Source organism: Podarcis filfolensis (assembly GCF_964270895.1).
Source record: "Podarcis filfolensis genome assembly, chromosome: 3".
NCBI classification, from domain to species: Eukaryota; Metazoa; Chordata; class Lepidosauria; order Squamata; family Lacertidae; genus Podarcis; species Podarcis filfolensis.
Window position 1 is genome coordinate 103,044,675 of NC_139606.1, and position 23,455 is coordinate 103,068,129.

Genomic DNA, 23,455 nt, shown 5'->3' on the forward strand with positions numbered 1-23,455 from the left:
GGTAACTGGTGATGTGGCACCTTCACCTCCACTTTGGCCCAATGCGAGGCAGAATGCTCTATCTCAGAGATGAGGATCTTGTAGCCTTCCAGGTGTTATTATTTATTATATATTTAGATGTAGCCCCACCATTTCCCCCAAAGGCAGCTTACAGATGAAAACAAGAATGGCCCCAAACCTAGAAAAATCAAATCATTAAAATACAATTAAACAGGGATAGAATTAAAACCATATGGGTTTTAAATCTGTTTAAAGCAGGGGTTGGACTCCCAACTCCCATCAGGTCCACCAGCATGTCCAATGGTCATGGATGATGGGAGTTGTAGTCCATCAATATTTGGAGGACCACAGCTTTGCCCACCTCCATTCTGTCTCTTCTTCTTCTTCTTCCTCCTCCTCCTGAAGCCACACAGAAGTGAGGCAAGGGAGCATCTCTTCAGATCTTTCGTCTTATATATGATTTGTCGTGAGCTGCATGCATGCATGCGGACGTTTGCCTGTTCTTTATTTGTGTGTGTTGAGTCATGTGATGCTTTGTTCTTTGCCCCTCAGCAGCTTTGCGTGGCGGAGAGAGCATCCTTTTCAGGAACAGGAAGAATAAAGGGAAGGGCTTTTCCCCTTTCCCAACACCTCCTCTGTACATTCTGTGCAGTTTCCGCGTAGGCAGGGCAGAGGACGAAATCCTGTGTGTGGTGCAGAGGTGTGAGTGGTTGAAAGAGGCAAGAACGAGGGGCAGGTGCTGCCTTGTTTTGAATCTGACCATTGGGCCACTTTCCCCAGTAAGGTCTGCTCCAGTTCCCATCATCCTCTGCCTGCATGGTCAATGCTCAGGGATGTATTTGTTTATTTTATTTAACAAACTTTATACAGTGGATGCTCGGATTGCGAACGTTCGCAACCTGCAGCGTTCGCAACCCACAGCGGCACATCTGCGCACGCGCGGGTTGCGATTCGGCGCTTCTGCACATGTGCAAAGTGCGATTTAGCACTTCTGTGCATGGACAACCACCAAAACCCGGAAGTAACCCGTTCCGGTACTTCTGGGTTTCGGCGGTCCCTAACCCAAAAAAACGCAACCTGAAGCATCTGTAACCCAAGGTATGACTGTATACCACTAAGCTGTAAAAACAACCACCACCACCTCAAAGTGGTAAATGATGATGATGAAATGATCAGTAAAATACTGTTAAAGCAGGTATTTAAATATTCAACATTGATCAAAATAAACAATAAGCTAAAATCAGATGAAAACACATGTAGCCTGGATAGGCTTGCTAGAAGATAATTTTTTAAAGATAAAAAGTAGGTTTTATTAAAGATTTTCTTGGGTTACAAAAGTACGTGCATTGTCTCTATTTTCAGGTTAAAGAGTCTTTTCTACAGATCAGTTGCGTTTGACGTGAGACATTAATGTTATATACGGTATAAGGTTAGGGGAGAAGAGAGGTGGAGAAAGACTACAGCAAAGACACCTGCTTGAGATCAATTGGCAGGGAGTTCCAAAGTGTAGCTGCTGACACACTAAAAGATTGATTTTTTTTGGGGGGGGGGGACTGTGAAATAAGTATTCTGTGGCATCTGGAACAGTCCAACCTCTTCAGATCAAGGTGTTCCAAGTGGGCATATATTGGGTAAGGTGATTCTTAGAATATAGAGTCATTTCCCCAATGAAAAACACCTAGGGAGTTAGAGCGGAAATACGCGAGCTATACAGTCACACCTCGGGATAAATACGCTTCAGGATAAGTATTTTCGGGTTGTGCTCTGTGGTGACCCGGAAGTAACGGAGTGCATTACTTCCGGGTTTCGCCGCTTGCGCATGCGCAGATGGTCAAAATGATGTCACGCGCATGCGCGGAAGTGGCAAAACGTGACCCACGCATGCGCAGATGCATCTTACTTTCTGTTCAGGATGTGAACGGGGCTCCGGAACGGATCCCGTTCTCATCCCGAGGTACCACTGTAGTTTCAGAAATGGCGGCCAGTGGTGGCGATGAGGATAAACAAGACCTTATGCAGGTGCAAGAGTGGGTTGTACGGGAAGTTGCAAGGTGTGCATGCAAGTGGATGGAGTGAAGGTGACACGACATGATACATTAAGTGACAACTGTTTATGGGCAATTTCCAGCTTGGCTTTAATAAGAACTTGCTGTTGCTCTCCTTACAGGCTTGGCGCTGGAGCGCTTGCCCAATTCCATCGCTTCCCGGGCCCGCCTCTCCGAACGTGAGGAAGAAGTCATGGTTTGCTTTGAAAGGGCCTGTGTGATGGCTCAAGTGTTTCTACAGGAACTCGAGAAGGTAAATGGAAGCCTCCGTCAAAGACCCTTTTAGCACTTCCTGAATGTTGGGGGATGGGAAGCCTCCAAGGCTCTCTGATATCCCTACGGTGTGTCTCCTAGAGAGGACAATCCTCCCTTTGAATGAGTATTACCTGGCAGGGGAGATACCATGATCACAGAGTGTTTGAAGAGCCATTTGCTTTAAAATCAAAGAATTATAATATGGAAGAACAGTTGGACTTTTAAGTTTTCACTCGATATTTAGCCAGCAGCCTGTGGAGAAACAGAAGTCCCCTTTCTGTATCGTGAGATGTGTAGCATTTCTGTTTGAATTGTAGTACAGTGGTACCTTGGTTCCCGAACTCAATCCGTTCTGGAAGTCCGTTCAAATTCCAAAATGTTCGCAAACCAAGGCGCGGCTTCTGGTTGGCTGGTTGGCCCCAGAAACAATGCCAACAGCCAAAAGAGACATTTGGCTTCCAAAAAACGTTCGCAAATCGGAACACTTACTTCTGGATTTGCGACGTTCGGGAGCCGATTTGTTTTGGAGCCAAGCCATTTGGGAACCAAGGTACCACTGTAATGATTTCTAATTTTGCATCTATACCTATGTGCTGTGTTTCCACTTATAGTTATTTCTAACTGTGAGTTATTTAGAAATTACAGTTATTTCTAAATTTGTACCTACGTGAAGATCTGCATATGCAAAATTTACGTAAATCGGTGTTTTCATTTTTTTCGGTGATACATTTCCTGTGTGTGCAATGAATTATTTACATTTAAATACCTTCTTGTTTTAAATATATTTGTTCATTGTAAAGGATCTATTTTAACACATTTTAATGATTTCTATGTGCGTGTGTGGCTTTATACAGTACATACTACAGTGGTACCTCAGGTTAAGTACTTAATTCGTTCCGGAGGTCCGTTCTTAACCTGAAACTGTTCTTAACCTGAAGCACCACTTTAGCTAATGGGGCCTCCTCCTGCTGCTGTGCCGCCAGAGCACAATTTCTGTTCTCATCCTGAAGCAAAGTTCTTAATCTGAAGCACTATTTCAGGGTTAGCGGAGTCTGTAACCTGAAGCGTATGTAACCTGAAGCATCTGTAACCCGAGGTACCACTGTATTTCTAAATTCGTACCTACACTTGCACAGGAAGATCTGCATATGCAAATTTTATGTAAATTAGTATTTTCATTTTTTTCAGTGATACATTTCCTTTGTGTGCAATGAATTATTTACATTTAAAAACCTTCTTGTTTTGAATATATTTGTTCATTGTAAAGTATCTATTTTAATGCGTTTTAACGATTTCTATGTGCATGTGTGGAATTATATAGTACATACTGTTTAGATGCTTCGCTCCTATGAGTCATAGAGATGTTACATGGTTATTCCAGGGCTGGGCGCACTCAGCTGAACAAGCCCACCAGCTGTGCAGTTGAGCCTGCAAAGTTCTTGGCAATCCTCCTGTTCTAGGCAGGCACCAAAAATTGGGGTTCTCAAGCCCCTAGAGAAACATCTTTTGTGAGTCTGCCATTTAGCTTGATGGGTCCCAAGCTCTGCAGCAAATTGCCAGAAGTTTACGGAGGTTTTCTGAGAAATGCAGGCATCTTGCCTGTGAAAACAGTGCAAAAATAGCCAAGCGAAACAAACACAGATGATTTAGTGCAATTTTCAGTTGGTCTATGCCTCGTCTCGGTTCCCAAACGTTAGCCAATTTCTCTGTCCTTTCGGAAGGAAAAACAAAGACACAGTTTTAGCCAAAGGGCGGCTCCTGCTCACCTGCAAACAATGACGCCTCTTTTTCCCCGCTCTCAGAGCTTCGGCAACACGCACCCGAGAGGCATAAAGGGCACTCAAGCGTCGGCGTTGGACTTTGAGCTGCCTTACTTCCTGGAAGCAGCCCTACAGAGCGCTTACGTGGCCCATTTGAAAAGAGGGTAGGTGGCTGCAGGTTCTCTGCCATTTTGAATGACTGATGCTGTGCGTGGTTTCACGTAACAGGCTTCTGATGCCGTCCTAGGCAAAGCACAGACAGAAAAAGGTGCCAGGACCGCTGAACCAGTGCAACACATTGCTGCAAAATGGAAGGGGTGTTCAAACGAGTCCCCTTGGACAGTCCTGAAATGGAAGGAGGGTCTTGCCTCCCTTGCTGCCACAACTGCCAGGCAGGGTAGGTCAGTCATGCAAGAGACTCTCAGGTAGACTGCAACTCCCATTCACTTATATTCCTTCTGAACCCAAGTAGAAGTAAGACTATTCAGAGAGCAGAGAGTATCCCATTCCCTTGACCCTTGGTGGAGATGAAGAGCCTGCTACTCCATTAAACATGGGCTCTGTTAAATTCCCTTTCAGACAGACAGAAACGCACACCCCAACAGCCATTTTAAAGGAATTAATCAGAAATAAAATGCAAGAGGACAAGGACTGCACCCCCTGGCCACAGGGGGTTTATTTATTATATGTTTATTGCATTTGTATCACAGCTTTCCTTCCATAAAATACATACATGTAATTTCATTTGTATGTTGCCTTATTGTGTTTTTACTATTCTGCCTTTGAACCGCCCAGAGTGGCTGGGGAAACCCAGCCAGATGGGCGGGGTATAAATTATATATATATATATATATATATATATATATATATATATATGCTATCATCTCAGTGAAAACCACACTCAAGGCAGCTTATGACATGGAAAAAATACATAATTTGCAAACAACAAATGTAATAATGATATAATAATAATAATTTATTATTTATACCTTTGACTGGACTTAACCGTCCAGGGGTCCTTTACCTTTACCTTACCTAGTGAGAAATAGCCCCAGGCACATACATGCACAGTGCTCTTGTGCCTGATTGGGGGTGTTCCTCTGGGAACCCCTAAAATCTACGTCAACCCTGTGTTCTGCGCAAACTTACTTCCAAGTCAGTGCTCCTAGGACTGCAGAACTAGGTGTCATTTAATCGCAAGCCTGAGTGAACCATTAGCGGAAGCATCAGCCTACGTCCCGGAACTATAAGAAAGCTGAGCCGTGTTTCTGCTCTCGGAATGTGAATCATTTCCCTTAAAATTCGGTTTTCAACACAAAGGGTGGGAGTCTGAGAAGACAAGCCACATAGCTTGAGTGGCACACATTTCTTTTTCTGCCGCAAGGGGGCACAAGAAGACCCCTTTATAAGTCAAGACACTTGACGTTTTGGAACCAGGGAGGGACACTTGATTGTGGTCATTATTATATGAGCGGAGTGGTTTCTATTTCCAGAAGTGGAATTATTTGGGAAAATGCTCTAAATAATGTAGAGTTCTTACAAGGAGACAGGCTGCTAATGTATCATTATTATTTCCCCCGCTGTCCTCCCATAAGAACCAGAGTGGTTAACAACCTAGTACAACGAAGCACAAAATCATAAAAATTAGAGGGAGCTTTATCAACTATCTAGTCTAACCCATTTGGGGAAGCAGAAAACCAATCTCTCTCCCCTTTGATCCCACCATTTCTTTCCAGGCCATGGCATAAATTCCAGGTAATGCAAAGGACGAACATAGAATTCCATGGACATTCACCTGGCATCTTCATTATAAATTTTAGGCACCAGGTGAAAGCATTCCTCTTCAACCAGGCCTCTGGCGGATTAATATTCTATAACCTATTAAATGTGTCTGTGGGAAAGGGGTTGGGTTCTTGTTTGGTTGTTTTGTTTTGATCATTTGCTTATGTTTTTGTCTTGTATTTTATTCTGTGAACTGCCCTGAGATCTTATGATGAAGGGTAGTATATAAATTTAATTAAACAACAACAGCAATTCTTTAAAAAAATAATGGACACAGAGTTTAAACATCTAATCCAACAATAGCTGGAGACCCAAGTTTGGGAAACTATTATGTAATCAGACGAATGAGTTGGGAACCATATTGGGGATGGAGGGACCTGTGTTGGTGGACTCCAGCTCCCATTCCATCCTACCAGAATAGCCAATGGTCTGGGATAATGGGAGAGCTAGTCCAGCAACATCCGGAGCTGCTGGTTCCACAGATCTAAGTGGTCCAGGGGACATATATTTGGGCAAGGTGATCCCACAAGTCAACTGTCCCATAGCTGTTAAGGGCTTTATGTAAAGGTAAAGTACCCCCGGACAGTTAAGTCCAGTCCAAGGCGACTATGGGGTTGCGGCGCTCATCTCGCTTTCAGGCTGAGGGAGCCGGCGTTTGTCCAGCTTTCCGGGTCATGTGGCCAGCATGACTAAACCGCTTCTGGTGCAACGGGATACAGTGACGGAAGCCAGAGCTCACAGAAACGCCGTTCACCTTTCTACTGCAGTGGTACCTATTTATCTACTTGCACTGGTGTGCTTTCGAACTGCTAGGTTGGCAGGAGCTGGGATGGAGCAACGGGAGCTCACTCCGTCATGGGGATTCGAATCGCCCAAGCGGCTCAGTGGTTTAGACCACAGCACCACCCTATATAAGGGCTTTATATAATACAGCAACACCTTGAACTTGGCAAGGCAGCAAATCGGCAGGCAGTGCAGATCTCTTAGCAGAGGTGTTATATGGCGGCAGGGTCTCGTTTCTGTCAGAAACTCCCCTGCAGTATTCTGCACTTTCCAGGTCAAGTGCATCCTCATACGAAGTGCGCTGTGGTAACCCCATCTTGAAGACACCGGTGCCTGAATTACTATCACTAGCTCATGTGCCTACATATATTTGTTTTCAGTGCATGTAGGTGCTTCAGACCTGGTGGTCTGCAATGAACGCACACGTCCTGCAATATAAAATGTTAAGTAGCCGTCAGATTTGGGAAGAAGGGGCTTCATCGGAGGACATGTTCTTTAGTACGTTGTAACATAAACAATGATCCATTCAGGCTTCTGTTCATAAAATAGGCCTGCAAAATACTCTTTGTTCAAGAAGAAGGAAGTCTATAGGTTCCTTTATACAACCTATAGAAGCCTGCCCCACCCCAGGGCCCTTTAAATGTTTTGGACTACAGTTCCTATCAACCCCAGCCAGCATAGTCAATGGTTAGGGATGATGGAAGTTGTAGTTCTAAGCAACTGGAGTTTGTGGAGCTCTTGTTATGTCTATGGCATGGCTTCTGAAACTTGGGTCTCCACCTGTTTTTGGACTACAATTCCCATCATCCCAGATTACTGGTCCTGCTAGCTAGGGATGATGGGAGTTGTAGTTCCAAAAAACAGCAGGAGACCCGAGTTTCGGAAGCCCTGGTCTACGGCATACTTAGTCCCCCCCCCCCCAATTCCATTTTCTTCTCCTTTGGCTCCTTTGACTCCTTTGACCAGGGCTTTGGCGATCACTCATATCCAAGTAAGATTGTCTTCCATGAGCATGGTTTTAAAACATTGAGTCTGTAAGTGACTATGGAGGCCAATTCTAGATCCACACGTCCTTCCACAGTGGGGTCATAGGTTTCCAGGCGGAAGTTGATCACGGTGAGGGTTTGCCAAATGTGCCTTCCTCTTAGAACGTTTCTCCCTTTCATCCTCAGTTCAAGCATCTTCAAAGCCCATGGCACCTTTGGTAGAGGAGCGCTCGCAGGCCAGTGTTTCCCAGTTGTCGGTGTTCGTGCCACATTTTTTTTTATAGATTTGCCTTCAGAGAGTCTTTAAACCTCTTTTGTTGACCATCAGCATTATGCTTTCCATTTTTAAGTTCTAAATAGAGTAGTTATCATCATTTTGTCATCATTTCATCATCATGGCAACACTGTGAGGTTGAAGAGACTTAATCCGTTGAGCTTGGCCCAACCGAGATCACCCAGTGACCTTTATGGGTGAGTGGAGGTGTGGGCCCAAGTCTGTACTCCTAGAATGCTGCTTGAACCACTGTACCACACCTCATCTTATATGCCAAGGACAAAGCGATAAGATGCTATCCTTCAAAAGAGCTTTGAAACAGGATGCAGGAGAAGCTTCCAAATGTCTCCTGTACTCATCAGAGACCGTCTCATACTCCACCATCTGGGATGAGCTATCCTTCGAAGGTCTCTCTCATTTGTTTTTTATTATGATTAGCCCAACCTGAGCATGATTGGGTATTTTTTTTTGAAATGTCAGAGATGTTCTGTTTTTTCCTCTCTCTCTTCATCGTGTTAGTTCATAATCAAATCAGCCCTAATTTACATTTCTTGCCGTTTCCTTCCTCTTAGCAACATCGTAAAAGGAATACGAAACCTCCGAGACTTATTGCGGACCATGGAAACGAAGGCTACCCAGAGCTTCAGAATGGTAAGCCCAGTTCATCAGGAGATGAGGGAGCCCTTCTTTTGGCAGATGGCAATTTGAGGAAAGGAGAAGGGAAAAAAAAGACAGTTGTGGTTCTTTAGTACTGTTCCTTGCTATGGACTGTGAGTCCAGCCTTGCAATTTTGCATCGTTTAATGGGATAACAAGGTTGGATGGAATTGGAATTGGGAAAACACCCATAGAGAGAAGTTCTGATTTTAGGCTGACTTTTGCATGCCTGTTTTGCTTACTAGGTTCTTTTCCACACGAGCGCAATTGCAGAATCCGGTGACAAAATACGTTGCTTATGATTGGCATTTCTCAGCCCAGTGCTCAGTTGTTTTCTTCAGCTTTGTCTAAGAGCTCTGTGAATGTTGCAATTTTGTGAAAAGAAATTGCAGTACGGTGGTACCTCGGGTTAAGAACTTAATTCGTTCTGGAGGTCTGTTCTTAACCTGAAACTGTTCTTAACCTGAAGCACCACTTTAGCTAATGGGGCTGTTATGTACTGAAGTTCTCACCCTGGGGCCAGTAGGGGGATACTGTAGATAGTTATGCAAATAAGGGATCAAAAGTGACGTTCAGTGATTGGATAGTTTTAGAAAGTTGTTACAGTTACGTTGTACTGGAGCTCTATATAAGCAGGCTGACTGAACCCTTCAGTCCAGTTCTGTCCTGGCCTGTGCATAAACAAGAGCTGTTTGAAGAATCGCTGTGTCATCTGATATGTTCACCCACAACTTAACACGGGCCTCCCACTGCTGCCGCGCCGCCGGAGCACAATTTCTGTTCTCATCCTGAAGCAAAGTTCTTAATCTGAGGTACTATTTTTGGGTTAGCGGAGTCTGTAACCTGAAGCGTCTGTAACCTGAAGTGTATGTAACCCGAGGTACCACTGTAATAGGCAGAAAGGTGTATGTGGGTATGTGGGAGGAAGGTAGGGGAGGATGGACTTTGATTCTGAAATGGATCCCTTTTGGCTGTGGGGATTCTCCAGCCTTTCCCACTGCCCCTAAAACTTATTGAGGTGGGCTGGGGACAGAGAGGAGCGCTCCAAGAAACTACCACACTAGGGTCCCGTGTACTTTGGGTCAGCATTAAGCGATGCCAGGAGCCATGAAAAATGTAGTTCCCGTGGTTTGCAGAAGCTGGGATGCTGCTGTGGACATGTGCTGCGATGCCCAGGAAAGTTGGGCAACATGGGAATTTAAGTCCCCGTGGTTCCTAGTCTCTCAGGGTGATGGCCTCACCTACTTTCAGCAGCATCCAAGTGCACTGCAAATAGGCAGTATTTGTTCTGCATTATAAATCAGCCTGACAGCAGCCTACAGTAGTTTAAGTAATGAAACCTGCAGCCTGTTTTATTATTATTACTCTTGAAAAGCGAGGTACACAGAAACAAAATTAACAACACAAGGAAAATCACGCTGCAATAAAAATATGGGGTACTGGATAAAATCAAGAATCTGCATTAGAACAATAAACAGTAATAATAAAAGAAAGCTAATCTTTAAAAAAAATTATTGAGGGTATTTAAACCGAATAAAATAATGCAGAAATATAAAGTGCAGAAATATAAGGTGTAATGTAGTAATATAAAGAAATATAGAACAAAAATGAAAGATATACAGTGGTACCTCGGGTTACAGACGCTTCAGGTTACATACGTTTCAGGTTACAGACTCCACTAACCCAGAAATAGTACGTTGGGTTAAGAACTTTGCTTTAGGATGAGAACAGAAATTGCTCTGCCGCGGCACCGCAGCAGCGGGAGGCCCCATTAGCTAAAGTGGTACTTCAGGTTAAGAACAGTTTCAGGTTAAGAATGGACCTCCAGAACGAATTAAGTTCTTAACCCGAGGTACCACTGTATTATGTCACTATATATGCAAGCAACTATAATTCCATATATGCTTGTCTAGTGTATAGGTATGTAAGTGTTGTCATTATCCAACTACATAATCTTTAAAACCCCAAGTAAAGTACCAGGAAGCCGATTCTGAAGCTAACAGGGCTTCTACCGCCACTTGCTCCCCGTCTAAGGAATGGCATGACCACCAAGAGATTCCCATTACCAGATCTTAGCTGAAATTACGATGCACACGTAGACACTCTAGTCTCCCCTGTCTTCCTCCAGTGCCTCTGAGAGATGTTCAGAAGGCTTTTTAAATAAACCACAGCCTATCATTTCATCCAATCCTGACAAATGGTGGTTGATCTTAACTATCGCTTAAAAAAACCATAAACCAAGCTAACTTCAAGCTATGAATGGGAAGAAACTATAATTCGTTCCATGGTTTAAGCTGATGCAGGGGGTTAGATGAAGTTGGAGGTCGATTCCAACTCAGTGTTCTACAATTAACCACAGTGTAGGGTTTGGATGTAACGCTAAACTGTGGTTAATCAAAAATAGGAATGAAAGCTTCCCTGCCAGCCATGACAAAGGAAGATCAGGGAAAGGTGCTGAGTGCAGCTTGTCCCCAACATCTCAAAATCATGGTTTAGCATTATGTTTGAATAGCCACTTCCTCAAATTATTGGCGATGTAATTGCTTCTAAATTATTGGGCTATTTCGAAGGGTGAAGACTTCGGTTTTAATATTGTATTGCTAATTCTGTTTCAAAATATTTTTAACAGCGTCAATGACAAAAAATGCTTTTTAGATAGGATTAACATGACAAAGCATACAATTAAATTAATTTGGAATACTACATGGCAATCTGTGAATGCCTTTTACTTGCATTGTATTCTAAGCAGTAATAATGCTCCCCCCCCCCACTTTTTTCTTTTGGCAAAGACTGTTATAATATAAATCAAAGACTTGGGCTATTCCAATTTGTCTGGTTTTATTCATAACAAAAGTGAAAGTAATTGAAACTGCCAGTGAAATGTGCAGTAAAGTAAACACACCCACAAACACACACAGACACTCTCTCAAAGAAAGTAGGGCTTTATTTACTGTGGCTTCCCCCAAAGAACGATGCAAACCATAGTTTACCCATCACAGGGTGGTAACTCAGTTGGTGGAGCATGAGACTCTTAATCTCAGGGTCGTGGGTTCTGTTAAGTTGTGGGTGAATATATCAGACAACACAGCGATTCTTCAAACAGCTCTTGTTTATTCACAGGCTAGAACAGAACTGAACTGAAGGGTTCAGCCAGCCTGCTTATATAGAGCTCCACTAGAACGCAACAGTAACCATTTTCTGTAACTATCCAATCACTGAACATCACTTTCAATCCCTTATTTGCATATGTGGACCTGAGTGAAAACTATCTACTGTATCTCCCAGCTGGCCCAGGGTGAGAACTTCAGTACATAACAGGTTCGAGCCCCATGTTGGGAAAAACATTCCTGCATTGCGGGGGCGGGGAGGGGGTTGGACTAGATGACTCTTGTGGTGTGGAGACTAAATAGGGGAAGGGTTCACAGTTCAGTGCAGAGCACATGCTTTTCATCCCAAAAGCCGCAGCTTCAATCCCTAGAACCTGCAGCTTAAGGAGAAGAAAAGGAGAAGGAGAAGGAGAAGGAGAAGGCATCAGTTGTTGAGAAAGACTCCTGGTTGAGACACAGGAGTGGTTCTGTCTGTTGGAGTAGACAATTGTGTGCTGGATGGAAAAATAGCCTGAGCTAGTTGAACCCGGTCCTCTCTGTTTCCTAGCTGGTGTTCCACATTGTGAGTTGTGTGATGGGTCCCACTTAAAATTGTTTATAACAATAATAATAATAAATTTTATTTATACCCCGCCACCCCCAGCCAAGACTGGGCTCAGGGCAGCTGACACCAGGTATAAAAACAATTGATTGAAATACAGTCATACCTCGGGTTAAATTTGCTTCAAGTTGAGCGCGTTCGAGTTGCGCTCCGCGGCAACCCGGAAATAATGGAGCGCGTTACTTCCAGGTTTCACCGCTTGCGCATGCGCAGACGCTCAAAATGACGTCACGTGCATGCGCAGAAGCAGTGAAAAGTGATGCGCACAGACGTGCCGTCGTTAGATACATTTACCTCTAGATGCGAATGGGGCTCTGGAATGGATCTCGTTCGTATCTGGAGGCACCACTGTACAACTTAAAACAAGATTAAAATACAACATTAGAACATTAAAAATGCAGCCTCATTTCTGTAGGAACTCAAATCAAAAACTTTTTGGGGGATGAGAACGTCAAGTCTTCACCAAGGCCAACTATCCAGACTGGTCCTACGTGGGCCAGAAAAAAGCCAGGGAAGTCCCCAAATAGGAGTTCCATCACAGAAAGAGAAAGGAAAAAGGAAAGAGGGGGAGGGGATCAAGTTGATTCCAAGCCAAAGGCCAGGTGGAACAACTCATTCACAAATGTTACCCATATATACTACTGGAGCTGAGAATCCTAAGAACGAAAGCCATATCCAAAAGCAAAGCATTTCTCTGTGTACTTGAGACAACTGGAAAGGTGAGTCGTGTGTGGCCGTCCTGACCAAGTTAAAAAAGCAACCCGATGCAGATCCGACATATCATGTGTACTGGCTCATAGCAAGTTGAATCATCAACCTGGTAGGCAAATAGGTGTCACTGTGGGCTTTAAAAAAACACATGTTTCCCTCATTTTCTGTCCATTCTTCTCCAGACGGCTGCCAAGCAGTTGGCAGAGCTGCTCCTGCACTCCCTGAGCGAAGATTGTTACTGGAGCCCCTTATCTGATCCTCTCCCCGAGTTCATGAACAAAGAGGATAATTTGTACATCTGCACTACCCTTCGCCGAAGACTGCAGCTACACACCGGAGATAAGTGCGTATAGAGTTCTTTGGGGCTGTTACATCCTTGGCCAGATAAAATAGCATGAAAGGGCAGGCAGTCAAGACACTTAGCAATGGCTGGGTTACAATGTTTGGTTGTACAGTACTTGCAAAACCCTCCCAGTCATTGGCTGCGTTGGTTGCAATGCCCTGTAGATTTCAGTTCACTTACCGAAGGAGAAAGAAGCCCTCTTCACACCTGAGTCATGTGATGACAAGAGCTGTGGGGCTGGGCCCTTAGCTCCACCCCCATGTCACATGTGTCCTGCCTCAGCTGTCAGCGGTCCCAACACCATGTCTGTCATAACTTGGGCAGTGGCAGGAGGTGAGAGGGAGCTATAGTATGAACTTCTCTATGAACGGAGGCTCCCTGTGCCATATGGATAACCTTTTGGCCCAGTTTCTGTATTGTTCCAAAAGCCTATACATGCAGGAATACCCTCCCTGCTGCAGATATTATGGTGAACATGTTAATGGCAAAGACAGGAGGAGCAATAGTGGGAATTGGACTCAATGCATGGCCCCCACAGCCTCCTTCCCCAGGCTTACCCACTCCATGGGAGTAACAGGTGAAGTGGGCAAGAATCCCTCACAGATTTCTGATACTCTAGTGTTATTATTATTTAGTGAGTTTACATACCGCCCTATAAGGGACACGGGTGGCGCTCCCTTGGCCAATAAAGCGAGATGAGCGCTGCAACCCCAGAGTTGGTCACAAATGGACCTAATGGTCAGGGGTCCCTTTACCTTTACCGCCCTATACAGTCATACCTCGGGTTACAGAAGTTCAGGTTGTGCGTTTTTGGGTTGCCCACTGTGCCGAACCCAGAAGTACCGGAAAGGGTTACTTCCAAGTTTCGGCGCTCGCGCATGTGCAGAGTCACTAACTCACGCTTTGTGCAGAAGCACCAAATCGTGACCCGCACGTGCGCAGACGTGGTGCTGCGGGTTGCGAACGCTGCAAGTTGCGAACATGCCTTCCGCACAGATCATGTTAGCAACCCGAGTGTCCACTGTACTTGGAGGTCTCAGGGAGGCTCACAGAAAAGATCACAACATATATAAGCAGAATAAAAACAACAACCCAATAACAACCCCTCCCCCAAAAGAGCCACATTTTAAAAGGGTATAGGATGTCAAACGGATCAACCAAAGGCCTGGTTAAAAAAGAACGTTTTTGCCTGGTGCTTAAAGGTGTGTAATGAAGGTGCCAGGTGAACTTACTTGGGGAGAGCATTTCACAGATGGGGAGCCACTGCAGAGAAGGCCCGTTCTCGTGTTGCCACCCTCCAGACCTCGAGGAGGAGGCACACGAGCAAGAGCCTCAGAAGATTATGTCAGGGTCTGGGTAGGTTCATGTGGAAAGAGTGGTCCTTGAGGTATTGAGGTCCTGGCACCATGAGGGAAGCAGAAGATCAGTTTGGCTAGAGGAGGAAAAAAATCTAGTAACAGGAAAGGATATGTGTTAGCTCACAGGGTCTGAAGTTGGAGGGTTGGGAGATGGGTATTAGGGAACGAAGGTCTTGGAGGAATGTCAAAGAGCTGAGGAGGTTTGTGCTGGATTTCAGATAACAGTTCAAAACCACAGGCAGGTCTTTGGTTGTGGGTCTCTGTGGGCCCCGTACAATCTGTGTTTTATTACCATTTTCTTAATATTCCATCTGTGAAAACTTAACTTGTCATCTGGAGTTTTTTTTTGCCCAGGAGACAAATTGCTTCATGTGCAGAAGTTGTGTCTAACCCAACAGCTTTGCCTTGCTTGAGTCAGGGCTGAGTTTTCTCCTAGGATACACCCTGCCGCTTTTAGTCATCCTGGCCTGAAGAAGTGGTTATATAACGTATGAATCATGCATGAGACGGTTCAAGTTACTAGTCCTGTGGTGGTGTTAACAAGAGTGTCCCATGAGCGAGCTGCTGGTGTTGCTTATATTAAAACAACAGGTTTGTTTGTCTTTCAGCATCTACAGCCCCCATGACAACGTCGAAGAGGCGCTCCTCCTCCTCCTTATCAGTGAATCCATGGTAAGCCAGACAGGAATACTTATAAAGAAGGGTAATAATGAAAGCATGCAATAATCAGTAGGATAATACTTGATATTTTCAGGGTGGCATTTCCAGGTTTCCTTTGCGATCTGCAAACTGGCTGCCTGTTCGCAAAATCTTGCCTGTTCAGTGGGGAAGAAAGCAGCAGTTGTCTTTTAATACAGCACAGAGAGAGAGAGCTGCCACTTGTTTTTGTTTTTTGAAGCATCGCTCGATGATGACAGATTAAGCAAACGTTCAGTGAGCAGTCTGAGAAATTTAATAGAAAATTGTGAGTCACCCTTAACGTGGCATAGGAACAATATCATCCTCCCCCTTCCTTTCTTTTGCAAAACAGGCTTAATTTTTTTTTAATTAAAAAAAAGTGTTTCCTTCACTGTGTTATATGAACCTTATTTTAAAACTGCCCAGAGTGGACCAGTTGACAAACAACAGATCTCTGGGCTACAGAGATACAGCTATGGTGCTGATGATTTATTGATTTATACCTTGGGGTTGTTTTCTTTAACAACAAATACACAAGGTGGCTTACCTAAAACCAATGTAATACAAAATAAGAAGGAAATACAACTTAAAAAACAAGCAGTTTTGAACAGCAGAATATTCAATAAAATCAAGTGACTCTACAGTGCCCTACAAAGCAAATTTAACAGGATTTTTCACTAAGGCTGAAGTTTACAACATTTGGGCGAGTAACAGGTGAGGGGCATGATAGATTATGCACAGTGTGGAGAATTCTAGAACCTGTGGTCATCCCATGAGGAATGTTGAGAGATTCAGAGCAGACAAAATAAAGTACTTCTCCACACAGCGCTAAGCTGAACTGTGGAATTTGCTTTCACTAAGATGCAGCGATGGCCTTAAAAAAGGAGAATGACCAACTTGGATGCTGAGACTGTACCTTGTGACAGCGAATTCCATCATTTAAATACGAACTGTGTGAAGAAGTAACAGGTTTGGGCATCTCTAGGTAGGCCTGAGAAAGACCTCTGTCTGAACCACTTCCAGTCCGATGGCCCAATGATCTAACACAGTATGAGGCACCTTCCTGTGTTTCTTATGGCTCAGGTACCAAAACAGCCTAACCAGTCTGAGGTGGCATGCATCTTGGGCTGGCCTTCGTTCCTCGGTACATCCCCTAGAAGCCTATGTGACTTGCAGGAGTTCTGAGACAGCTGCACAGGGGTTCCTCTGTGGATTTTTGAAAATGGCATTTGTACCCCACCTTTCCTCTAAGGCAGGGTTTCCCAAACTTGGGTCTCCGGCTGTTTTTTGGACTACAACTCCCATCATCCCTAGCTAGCAGGACCAGCGGTCAGGGATGATGGGAACTGTAGTCCAAAAACAGCTGGAGGCCCAAGTTTAGGAAACATTGCTCTAAGGAGCTTTCACTGTGCTTCAAGTATGGGAATAATTATCTGAAGGTAAAAGTTGGAAAGCTGATAGCTAATTATAGGTGTGCCTTGGCCTGGGTTTTTATAAAACATCTGTTTAACAATCCACCAATAATTCATGATGCCTGTTCAATGTCTATTCCTGATGAACCCAAGTGCAGGTAGATTAAGAGCTGACCTTAAAACTTTCCTGGGCCTGTTTTAGTCACCCTCCCTCTTCAACAGGATTTCTAGTGCTGCTGAATATAAGCCAGAGCTGTCTCCAAGCTGGGAAAGGAATATTTTTCTGTCAGCATTTTTCTCCCAGAACCCTCATCCCTGAGCATTTTTATTTTGAAATTCTTTCATTTACACAATGAAGATCTGTCCCTCAGTTTTGATGCAGTTCATAAGCCTGTCACCCAAGCCATTGTCGCTGTAATTTGGTTTGGGTTTTTTTAATGGCAAGAGAACGTGTTCCCCTCAGTGTGGCATCTCCCAGTCATGTTGTAGATTAACAAAACACACCACAAGTGGTGCAGAGTAATTTGGCTTGCCTTCTCTCTCTCTCCTCTCTCTTTTCCCTCAGCTGAATTGGAAAACAGACTGCCTGTAGCCAAGACTAATAAACAGTGTGCCCAGTGTAACAGAGTTTGGGAATCATTTATCACCGTCTTATTATTGAGTTAAATGGCCAGATGGGATTTGACCTGGAAAAAAGTCTGAGAAAGAGGGAAGGTGGTGGAAGCAGGACTGCAAAAAAATCTGTTGCCTTTTGCTTGAGTAAGAACAGGAAGAAGAGGCCTGCTAGATCAGGCCAAAGCCCATTTAGTGCAGGTGGGAATCTCCACATACGATTCCCAGCAACGGATGCATACTGCCTCCATCAAAAGAAGCAGAACATCACCATCTTGGCTAGCAGCCACTGATTGTTTTATTCTTCCTAAATTTGTCTACTCCTCTTCTGAAGCCATCCAAGATGGTAATCCTCACTACTTCTTGTGGGGACAAATTCCGTAGTTTAACTATACTCTGTGTGAAGAAGTACTTTTTCCCCCAGTGCTATTTTTTTAGAGAAAGAGATGTTGGAGCTCACCAGGAATGCCTCCCTTGTTCTTTTAGAAAAACAATGGAGCCCACCTGAGAGGTGCCAGAATTGAGTTCCGGCAAGTTCTGACTGAAAAAAAGCCCTCCATCTTACCTCATGTCTCCTCTTACCTTTTCTCCAAACTAGGAAGTCCCAAATGTTGTAACATTTCCCCATAGTGGAATTGCTCCACCCCTCGATTATTTTGGTCACCCCCTTTTGTTGTACCATTTGCAGCCCCACAATAGCCTTCCAGAGGTGTACACAGTATTCCAAGAGTGGTTTGCGCCAGAGATTTGTATAAAGGCATGAGGATATTTTGGCAGTTTTATTTTTGATTCCTTTCTTACAATCCTTAGCATGGAATCCCATCTTTAACAGTGCTCCCCACCAGTTTCTGTGGGACAGATGTTGAGCTAACTGGCCTGTAGTTTCCACACTCCCAATTCTTCTTAGTTTGGTTTTTTTGTTTTTAATGCTCCATTCTCTTTGTTGGCTCTATTGGGTTAGTTGGGTAGAATTCTACAAACTAATAGTGTCTTCCCTTTTTTGGCTGTGGATCCTTACGCAGCCAAAACAAGACCAGAATCTGCATGCATCTCAACAAGCTTTGGGAAACTCAAGGGCAAAAGATTCCTGCATTGCGGGGGGTTGGGCTAGATCAGGCATAGGCAAACTCGGCCCTCCAGATGTTTTGGGACTACAACTCCCATCATCTCTGACCACTGGTCCTGTTAGCTAGGTATGATGGGAGTTGTAGTCCCAAAACATCTGGAGGGCCGAGTTTGCCTGTGCTTGGACTAGATGACCGTTGGGGTCCCTTCCAACTCTATAGTTCTATGGTTTGCAGAAATACAAAAAAAAAAAATTCAGGTTGAGGGGAGACCCTAAAGGTGTGCATTAAATCAGAGACAGATCTATGAGGACTGAGCACGCTCAGTGTGCACTGAATGCTGACTGACTTGGTATATGAATAAGTGTTTAAAACTAGAGGTGTGTGTGTGTGTGGAACAGAGTGTTCTGGAAGAGAAGAAAATGGTTGAAACCCTGAAGAGGCAAAATTCTCCCTGCAAAATTGTTGCAGTCCCTATTTGCTGGTCTTTGTTCTTTTAAAATAGGAGTGTTGTTGTTTAGTCGTGTCCGACTCTTTGTGACCCCATGGACCAGAGCACGGCAGGCACTCCTGTCTTCCACTGTCTCCCGCAGTTTGGTCAAACTCATGTTTGTAGCTTCGAGAACACTGTCCAACCATCTCATCTTCTGTCGTCCCCTTCTCCTTGTGCCCTCCATCTTTCCCAACATCAGGGTCTTTTCCAGGGAGTCTTCTCTTCTCATGAGGTAGCCAAAGTATTGGAGCCTCAATTTCATGATCTGTCCTTCCAGTGAGCACTCAGGGCTGATTTCCTTAAGAATGGAGAGGTTTGATCTTCTTGCAGTCCATGGGACTCTCAAGAGTCTCCTCCAACACCATAATTCAAAAGCATCAATTCTTCGGCAATCAGCCTTCTTTATGGTCCAGCTCTCACTTCCATACATCACTACTGGGAAAACCATGGCTTTAACTATACGGACCTTTGTTGGCAAGGTGATGTCTCTGCTTTTTAAGATGCTAAAATAGGAGTAGATGCTATTTTAAAGAAAGTTCAGCTGCAGCTCCGCTCCCTCATTCCACCCAAGGAACTACAACAAATGCTTTTACTTCACTTCTGTAGAACAGGGGAAAGGAGGCTGGTTTTTGTTGGGCAGGGGAGGGAAATGTTGGAGGAGGAAACACCCCCCCCCCCGGTGCCACACATGCCTAGTGCAAACAAGATGTAGGGTGCAGGTTGGTGGCTAGGAAGGGGACAATAAAATAGCCTGAGCCTGCCCTGGTGGGAAAACTGTCTTCCAAGAACTTATGTATTTGGTTATAATGGATAAATGCTTATCAATTTCAGAGCAGAGGGTAATCTCCAGTGAATCATGTGAACAGCTTCAATATTGTTATTTATTCCAGAGCTGAGTTTCAAAGCTCTCTAATATGAAAGAGGTTTTATACAGAGCCACTCATAATTCTGATGCTATCCCGAGATAACTTAACTCCTGTACGTCTGCTCCCGTTACCTCTCTCATCTGTTCCCCTCACAGCCCGTCTCCTCACAGCTCCAAATGTCACGTTCCCACCCGCGGTTCTCTGCCTGTCACTCTTTCTCACTCCACCCAACATCCCATCCCACTTCCACGCTGTCAATCATCACTTCACTCACTCTTATGTCACAGTGCCCTTTAGTTCTGTGCTCTGAATGAGCTCATTCGGCTTACGTCACCGCCCCCCTCCGTGTGTTGAATCGGACAACCGAGCGCGTGGTTAAACTACAGAGCTTGCTACTACAGGATGTGGTGATGATCATAGAATCACAGGATGATCATAGAATCATATTTTGAAGGTACTAGAGGGTGCTCGGTGGTCTGCCTTGCTGGCTTCCTTCTTATCCGCCTTGGGGGGCCCGGGAAGGATTTTTTAATTTTTGTCTGCCGTCGGTTAGAATTTGCAACTCGGCTCCAAGCTGGAGGCACCATATGGTGATTCTGCCAAGCTACCATCTCTGCATAACGTTTCTGTATGTAGAGCACTCGCATAATTGTTTTGAAAGGTCACCCTGTGAGTATGGAATATAATTTTGGAAGCAGTCCAGTGACGTATTCTTGAAATATATGCATATTTGTGTTTTTTCTAAACGGGTTCTCCTGTGAGCGTCCCTTCATGCAGCTCAGACTGTGTGTTCATCTAGCCTAGCATTGTGTCTTCTGATGGGCAGCTGCTCTCCAGGGTCCTAGAGACACAAGTATCCCCACCAGTGATCCTTTTTTAGCTGGAGATGTCAGGGGCTGAACAGGGGACTTTCTGCATCTAAGGCATGTGCCCTTGCCTCTGAGCTACATGGTCACCACGCTCGCAGAGGGTTCTTGTGCTTGGGCCCTGCTTGTGGATTTGTCACAGGCATCTGGTTGACGCCATTGTAAGAACAGGAGGCTGGACTAGATAGGTCATCAGCCTGATCTCCCAGGGTCTTCTTATGTTCTTGTAAGCACCAGAAAAGGAATCTCAAATAGTCCCGGGTACAAAGTTTAAGAATTGGCAAATTCATATGTCACTCTAGTGATATGTGACCTTATAGGTAAGGTGTTACTATGAAGTTTCGCTAAATAAATAAGTTTCAGACAACTCCAACCATGAGGAAAACCTCATAGTTGTACAACATAGTTGTAGTGCTCAGCTACATTAGTCAAAATGCAGTGATTTGAATGTGTTATAAACATGCAACACCGGATGATGTCAGAGAGCACAAAACCTTTCTATAGCATTTTTACATAGGGTTGTGTGTTTTTTTTAAAGTATTGTTATAATGCTTTAATTTCTGACTTATTTATAGTGTTTCCCCCCCTATGTGTAGATCCATCCACCCTCCAACCTTCTTAAGTGATTATGGTCAAAAGAAGAAACACTATTTGTGCAAGTGATACTTAAATTGTATTTTTATGTTGTGAACTGCCCTGAGACCTAGGGATGAAGGGCGGTATACAAATTTAATATAATAATAATAAGAAGAAGAAGAAGAAGAAGAAGAAGAAGAAGCCATGCCCCTTCTGCATTTGGTTTATGGCACCATTGCCTGTGCTTGTATCAAATAGGAAGCACTTCCTTTTTATTGCAGTGCTAACAGGCGATATTTGTAGTTACATGTATTCCTGTCCCCGTTTTTTGTAAGCCCAAAGCTTGCGGTAATGTACTAGTTCGGGTGAATATTCTATCTGTGCTAAGGCATCACTTTAAAATTCCTAGTTTGGCCCACTGACAAATGCCCGAAATAGCTGACTCTGATGCGAAGCTGATTACTGGCTTTCAGAATATGTGGGGGCTTGTTCGGCGCAGCTATTTTTCACAACTAAACGCGGCTGCAGAGCTACTGATGCAGAAACTTTTTAATAGCGTGGTATGCAATGTGTGGAAAGGTTTAATTGACAGCAAGGTTGATTATGCACATCCTTCCACAAACCTCTGCCTTTCCCCAGTGCTCTTTTTAAATCTTCCTTTTCAAAGAACGCCCTGTGACAAAGTGCTGTTGATTATGGCCCGCAGAAGATCAAACCCCCAGAAAAAAAGCTTTCCTTCATTCAATAGATTTTACTTTCCTCTTGTATTAGGGCATAAAGAATAGCCACACCTCTGGGAACAGTTGAGGAGTGAGCGTATGAATTGGCTCTGAATCCATTTCCTGCTCATCTCTCTCTACTCAGAGTGAATTGACAAGTTCAAATGACTTTTTTTGGGGGGGGACACGCTCACCCACCAGTGATAGAGCATCTATTTTACATGCCCCTGGGTTCAGTCCTTTGCATCTCTAGGTAAGTCTGAGAGAAACTACTCTCTGAAACTCCGGCAAACCGCTGCCAGTCAGGATAGTTAATGGATCGGAAATCTGATTTTTGTTTGACTCCACCTCCCATAGTTCCTGGCTGTTGTCCATGCTGGCTGGGACTGATGGGAGTTATAGTCCAACAGCCTTTGGAGCACACAGTTTCTCCATCTCTAGACAAAGCTGGGTAGGAGTGAAGCAGCTTCGTTTGTCCTCCACCCCTAGCTGCAAGTGCAGGGATTTTACAGATTAATAATAATAATAAATAATAAATTTTTATTTATACCCCGTCCTTCCGGTTCAAAAACCGGGCTCAGGGCGGCTAACAACAAATTTTAAACACTTAATTGTAAAAGCAGCATAAAATACAGTATAAAAACATGAATAACAATAAAATTCAAAGTTCAAAAATCAGTTTGGGGAAAATCCATCCAATAAGCATTAGATAGTCACCAGGGCTAGCTGGCTGAATTAGTCCTTCTTGGGACCAGCGAGGAGGCCAGGGGAGAATTAGCTGTGGGGTCTCAGAGCGGGTGATCTTCATAAAAGGGGAGGGGGAGGGAAGAAAAGGGAAATAAAAGATCAGGTTGAATTCAAATTAAAGGCCAGGCGGAATAGCTCTGTCTTACAGGCCTGACGGAAGGAGGTTAAATCCTGAAGGGCCCTAGTCTCATGGGACAGAGCATTCCACCAGGCTGGAGCCATCACTGAAAAGGCCCTGGCCCTGGTGGAAGATAGTCTGACTTCCTTAGGGCCCGGGACCTCTAAACTATGGTTATTCATGGACCATTAACTGAACCCATTTCTCAGTGTGCCCTTAGTTCATGCTGCTGTGATTTCATAGAATTGTAGAATTGGAAGGGACCTCAAGGGTCATCTAGTCCAACCCCCATGCAGTGCAGGAATCTCAACTAAAACATCCATGACGGTTGGCCACCCAACCTCTGCTTAAAAACTTCTAAGGAAGGAGAGTCCACCACCTCCTGAGGAAGTCTGTTCCACTGCTGAACAGCTCATACTGCCAGAATGCTTTTCCTGATGTTTAGTCGGAATCTCCTTTCTTGTAACTTGAAGCCATTGGTTTGGGTCCTGCCCTCCAGAGCAGGAGAAAACAAGCTTCCCCCCTCTTCCATGAGACAGCCCTTGAGATATTCAAAGATGGCTATCGTATTTCCTCTCAGCCTCCTGTTTTCCAGGATAAACATACCCAGTTCCTTCAACCATTCCTCATAAGGCTTTCAGAT

At 44.4% G+C, this 23,455-nt stretch overlaps 1 protein-coding gene across 1 annotated transcript in view; it reads left to right on the forward strand.

The window, feature by feature from the left end:
- Positions 1-23,455, forward strand: part of TTC7A (tetratricopeptide repeat domain 7A) — a 185,034-nt gene that overhangs the window by 15,793 nt on the left and 145,786 nt on the right. Inside the window, exons 4-8 of the mRNA XM_083605066.1 lie at positions 2,168-2,298; positions 4,103-4,224; positions 8,458-8,536; positions 13,143-13,303; positions 15,270-15,333. Of these exons, the coding sequence (XP_083461192.1) occupies positions 2,168-2,298; positions 4,103-4,224; positions 8,458-8,536; positions 13,143-13,303; positions 15,270-15,333 (557 nt within the window). The remainder of the gene's footprint in view (positions 1-2,167; positions 2,299-4,102; positions 4,225-8,457; positions 8,537-13,142; positions 13,304-15,269; positions 15,334-23,455) is intronic.